The sequence below is a fragment of the Equus quagga genome, chromosome 14, assembly GCF_021613505.1.
Source record: "Equus quagga isolate Etosha38 chromosome 14, UCLA_HA_Equagga_1.0, whole genome shotgun sequence".
NCBI lineage: Eukaryota > Metazoa > Chordata > Mammalia > Perissodactyla > Equidae > Equus > Equus quagga.
Window position 1 is genome coordinate 94,206,146 of NC_060280.1, and position 5,654 is coordinate 94,211,799.

A 5,654-nucleotide genomic window follows, 5' to 3' on the forward strand; every position below is an offset into this window, starting at 1 on the left:
CCGGCCCAGGGGCGGCCCTGGGAGCCCGGAGCACTTCCCGCCGGCTGATTCACCTCCCTGCCCCTGCTCAGGACCCTCCATGGCTCCCTGTGGCCCTCAGACCAAACGTCCAAGTCCCCACCCAGGACTTCCGGCTTCATCCATGGGCCCTGCACAGACCCCGCTGCGTTCCCACTGAACGGGGCACATTCCCTGACCCCAGGGCCTTTGCTCAGGCTGCGCCGGAAATGCCCTTCCCACTCCCCCACCCATCTCTCAAACACATCTGACCCAGTCCCAGCCCCTACGCTGCCTCCTCCAGGAAGCCCCCCTGATTCCACCCCAGCGGGAGCGCCCCCTTCTTGGGGCGCCAAGTCCTTTCTCCCGGCCTTAGAGCCCCCGCAGCTGGGCTCCTGGCGGGCCAGGCAGAAGGGCATTTGGGCAGAGGGAGCGGCTCAGGCTGAGGCAGTGGGGGGACCGGTTAGACCAGACAGAGGCGAGGGGGGACAACTGGAAGCGGGGGGCCTCGCCTCCAGCCGGGCGGGCACGCTGCCCCCGTTCCCTCCTCCCTGACGGGGTCCGAGGGTGGCAGGGGCCCCGATCCCAGTAAACACGTCATTCATTCACTGTCTGTTCATTCCACACTAATTGAGCGCCTGCTGTGTGCCGGGCAGCTCCTTGCCCTGGGGACACGGGGCGGTGGGCAAAACCGACAGAATCCGGCCCTCCAGGCCCTTACGACGACTCCGCAGGAGCGACAGAGTGAAGACAAGAAAAAGAAGGGGATTACTTGTCTTGGCGTCAGCAGAGGATGAGAAAGAGAGAGATGGAGAGTGTGCGGGGGGGACGAGGAGGGGCGTGCATTTTAAACAGGAGGAGGGGAGCCAGGGAGCCCTCTCTGAGGAGGCGACATATCAGCAAAGACTGAAGAGCATTCCAGGCAGAGGGCACAGCCTGTGCAAAGGGCCTGGGGCAGGCGCGTGGGAGGAAGAGTGAGGAGGATCATGTGGCTGGAGCAGAGGGAGGAGGGGGAGAGAGGGAGGAGGGAGGGCGGGGAGGGGATGGGGGGTCGTGCGGGGCCTGGGAGGCCGTGGGGAGGACTCGGCTTCTCCCCGAGGGAGGGGAGCCTGGAGGGCTGCGGGTGGAGGAGGGCAGCCCTGACTCAGTGTTTATGCGGATTTGGGTTATTTTGGCTGCTTTCCGCTCTGTGCTGTGGCAGCCCTGTGGGGGGGGGGGGGGGCGGGCACGCCAGGGTCCCCCCTCCCGCCACCTTTGGGAAGCGTTGGCGGGGAGGAGAGGGCCCGGCCCCGAGCTTCTGCTCCCCGACTGTTTGGCAAACAAAGCCACGGCTCCAGGGAGACGGCCTGGGGGTCACCACCCCGAGGTGGACTCTCCCCGCTCCCAGTGCAGGGCCCAGAGCCACCAGCACGGGGCTGGGCGCCGGGCCCAGGGCGCACAGGGGGAAACTGAGCCCGGGGAGCGTGCGCATCCCTCCCCTGCCGCCTGCGCCCGGGTTCACACCAGGCCTGGGACGCCTCCTCCAGGAAGCCGCCTGAGTCGGCCCAAGCCCCCCAGGGGCGCGTCTCCCTCCCAGGGCGCCCCCCGCTCTGCCGTGCCCACCGTGGGCTGCACCCGCCTCTCTCTCAAGCGAAGTCCCTTCTGGAGGGTGACGCCCCCCCCGCCCCCCGCCTGGCTGGGGACAGCCCCACACCCCACGGCCCCCTTTCAGCCCCCACGATGCGAAACCAGCACTGGCGGAGCACCTGCCGGGGCCCCAGCGCCGGGGCAGACAGCGTGATCTCGCTTCAGCTCGCAACCACCCTAGGAGTTGGCCCATTTGGCGAAACATTTATTAAGCGCCAACTGTATGCCAGGTACTGTTCTATGGTGGGGGCCGCAGCAGAGAACCAAATAGGCCTGACGGAGGTGAGGGAGGGAGCTGCATGGGTGTCTGGGGAACAGAGCTCCAGGCAGAGGGCACAGCAGGTACAAAGGCCCTGGGGCAGGCCCGGGCCTGGCGTGTGGGAGGAGCAGCGAGGAGGCCCATGTGGCTGGGACAGAGGGAGGAGCGAGGGCAGCGAGGGAGCAGGACCTTGTGGGCCCTGATGAAGAGTCTGGAGGGGGAAACTGAGGCACAAGGACGGTGACCTGGCCGAGGCGTGACCTGGACTGCACCCGTGTCATGGATGGGAACGGGGCAGGGGAGGCCCCGTGGGCAGAGGCCGCCTGGCGCGGGGAGCAGGGAAAAGGTGCTGGGCCTGGGCCCACGCTGGGCCTGAGGGAGGGCGACACATGACCGCCGGGCCCGCCCCGCCGCTGGCCGCCTGCCCTGCCGCCCAGACCCTATAAGGCCTGGGAGCCGAGAGCAGAGGCAGCCGCTGCGCCACCCGTCGCTCTGAGGGCCAGGGCGCGCAGCCCCGGTGAGCCGCACCGGGGGAGGCCAGGCCTGGGGGGGTGGTCGGGCCGCTGGGCCACGAGGGTCCCGGGGGTTGGGGACAGGGCCCTGAGCCCCCCGTCACGCCACCTCTCTGCCCCCTTCCAGCAGCGTGAGGCTCACCATGTCTGCTCAAGGAGGAGGCCGCGATCCCCCCAAACCCAAGGGCAAGGTGAGGGGCGGGGTGGCGGCCTGGGGACCCCCGGCACCCGGGGAGGGTGACCCCTCTGTCCTGGGGGCCGGAGGGGCTTCCCGGGGTGGGGGAGGGCCGAGTCTTCCCTGCTGCCCCCAGCTGGACGGCGGGGGTGGGCGGCTCACGCAGACCTCAGCTCCTTCCCCACTGTGTGACCTTGGACCAGCCACGGCCCCTCTCTGAGCCTCAGTATCCCCATCTGTGAAACGGGGGCTGTGGAAGAAAGGAGGACGTCCCAGAGGACGTGGGAGGTGGGCGGAATCTGCCCACTGCCTAGGCGAGGAAACTGCGGCTCAGAGTGGCTAAGACACTTTCCTGAGGTCGCCCAGCAGCGAGGGCCCGAGGCGCTGCCCGATGCTTCCCCCGCCACGGGCTGGCCCTGCTCACGCTGTCCCTGCCCCGTGTAGACGCTGAGCAGCTTCTTCGGGTCTCTGCCTGGCTTCAGCTCTGCCCGGAACCTGGTGGCCAACGCCCACGGCACAGCGAAAGAGGCCCAGCCAGTCCCGGATGCCGCCGGCGCGCCCGCCCCCGAGGCGGCCCAGCCTCCGGCTCAGGGTGAGCGGACAGCTCCTTGGGGGGGCTCTGGAGCAGATCCTGGGAACAGGAGTCCTCGAGCAGGGACTTCTGGCCATCTGAGGGGGGCGCTTCCTATGTGCCCGCACCGTCTCAACAGACGCTACAAGGCTGGCATGCTCATTGAGTGCCAGATGGGGAAACTGAGGCAGAAATATGGCAGGGGAGCGGCCCAAGGTGGCCTCACCAGCGAGAGTGGGGGCGTGAGCACAGCCTGCCACACCCCGGGCTCTCCACCCCATCCCCTGCTTCCGAGCTCCCAGCTCCGTGGACCAGGGGCTCATCGAGGATGCCCAGAGAGGGGTGGAGGCTTCCCTGGGGTCACACAGCCCGGGGGGCCTCCCACCCTCCAGCTGCTGGGCGGGGGTGCCCGGGTGGCCCCGGGGCCCGCAGAGGGGCTGGCACACGGAGGCCCGGGGCTGGGGCGCTGCCCACTGGGCCTCACTCCGGGCCCCGAGCCGCAGGCAGCTGACGCCTGTTCCACATACCCGAGGCCGCCAGCTGCAGGGGGCAGAGGGGGCGGCCCGACTCCCCTCCCCGGGGCCCCTGCATGGGCACCCAGCACCCACGAAACCCCAGGGAGCCCCTACTCCAGGCCATGAGGCCCCGGGGGGTCGGGGGAGCCCGGTCCCCGGCCAGCGATGTCACCTCTTGCTGTCCCTGGCGGGCTGGCTGGGACACGCCTGACCTTTCGGGCTGTGCCCGTAGATTGTGCAACAGGCAGCTGGTGCCAGCCCGCGTCCCGCGCCCTCCCTGGGGTGCCTGACCGGTTCCTGTCCCCACAGCGGCCACCGAGCCGGAGCAGACGGCCAGCGGGGCGAAGCTGCTGCCGCCTGCAGACAAGGTGAGCGGGGCTGGGCTGATTGTCTCCGCCTCCCTGGGGGCCCTCCCGGGACGTCTCAGTTCCTGCCCAAGGAGGGGACGGACACCCCATCATGGGTCAGGGTGCGGGCTACATGCTTTAACCCTCCCAGCCGCCCCCCGGGCGAAGGGAGCAATAAGGCCCCACACAGTAGCTGAAGCACAGAGAAGGCGAGCCACCTGCCGAAGGTCACACAGCAGGACCTTCATGGGAGCGTGAGATTCGAACCTTGGGCGGTCAGAGGGTGAATAATCACTGACACTCGGTCCTGGATAAACGGGGATTGTCCGCATTATGGTGTCTCCGACGTAAGGCAGCTGAGGGCCACGGCAGGCTGGCAGAGACCCGACACGGCTCTTCCGCCCAGCACGTGCCCCCCTCTAGAGTCTTCCTTGACTCGCCTCTGGCCTCAGCTCGGCCAGCTCTGAGGGTGGAGCATCTCAGAGGGTGGAGAACCGCCAGGCTCACCGCCAGCAGGAATTTCTGGCCCAAATTAAAAGGGACCCCAGCAGCCAAGGCCACCCTGTGCCCCTCCTCCGCGGCTCCTCTGCGCTCGCTTTCCTTGAGCACCTGCCGCCTGCAAAGGGCGTCAGGCCCCTGGACTCATTTCCGCCACAACCCTTGAAGGAGGTGCTGTTTCCGTCCCAGGCTCAGAGAGGGGAGGTGGCTTGCCTGAGGTCACACAGCGAGCGGGGGAGAGCCCGGGATTCGAACGCGGGTCTCTGCAGGCACGGAGCCCGAGGTGCCCGCTCGGCTCGAGTCAGGGCTGGGAGAGGGGCAGGTGGGGAGCACTCGGATAGGTCAAAGCGGATGGCCGACGTGGACAGCCTCCTGTGGCCCACACCCGCCCTCGGCCCCGCGCTGGGCCGGCTGTCGGTTTCTGAACGGAACGCAGCTCCCCTCCTCTGTCGCGACCACGTTCACTTTAAGGAGCAATTCTTCCCGCTGTAACGGGGAAAGCGGCCTCAAAACAGGCCACAGACAGATTAGGCGAGAGGAGCAATTCGATGCAATTCGATGGCTTGCTGAGCCCAAGGCCGAGGGACCTCGGCAAGGGTCCCAGAGGTGGCAGGACCCCGCTGTCAGCGACGGGGAGCTAGTGAATCAGGGCAGGACTGGCATTGTGACAGGGCCTGCTAAGGCTGGGTCCCCATCATGGCTGGATAAAACTGGTGAGGGATGGATGTCAGGGCGGCAGGTGAGGGGCGGGGCCTCTGGTGACAGGTCCTCTCCCCCAGTCACCTCAGGGATCAGCGCGGCGGAGGGGTGGGGGGCGGGGTGCCGCCCAGCTCGGTTCTTGACTACAGGTGTCCTTTCTCACCAGATGATGTCTGGGGCGAAGGACCTGGTGTGCTCCAAGATGACCAAGACCAAGGATGCCATCTCGTCCGGGGTGGCCACTGTGGTGGACTCGGCTAAAGGCGTGGTCCAGGGAGGTGTGGGCATGACCCGATCCGCACTGACGGGCACCAAGGAGGCTGTGGCCAGCGGGGTCACAGGAGCAGTGGGTGTGGCCAAAGGCGCTGTCCAGACCGGCGTGGACACCACCAAGACCGTTCTCACAGGCACCAAGGACACAGTGTCCACTGGGCTCACTGGGGCCATGGGTGTGG

At 68.0% G+C, this 5,654-nt stretch overlaps 1 protein-coding gene across 1 annotated transcript in view; it reads left to right on the plus strand.

The window, feature by feature from the left end:
- The first annotated feature begins 2,360 nt into the window (after positions 1-2,360).
- The window catches only part of PLIN4 (perilipin 4), an 8,399-nt gene continuing 5,105 nt past the window's right edge, over positions 2,361-5,654 (plus strand). The window contains exons 1-5 of the mRNA XM_046685758.1: positions 2,361-2,399; positions 2,522-2,585; positions 3,014-3,161; positions 3,965-4,023; positions 5,366-5,648. Of these exons, the coding sequence (XP_046541714.1) occupies positions 2,538-2,585; positions 3,014-3,161; positions 3,965-4,023; positions 5,366-5,648 (538 nt within the window). The 5' untranslated portion in view covers positions 2,361-2,399; positions 2,522-2,537. The remainder of the gene's footprint in view (positions 2,400-2,521; positions 2,586-3,013; positions 3,162-3,964; positions 4,024-5,365; positions 5,649-5,654) is intronic.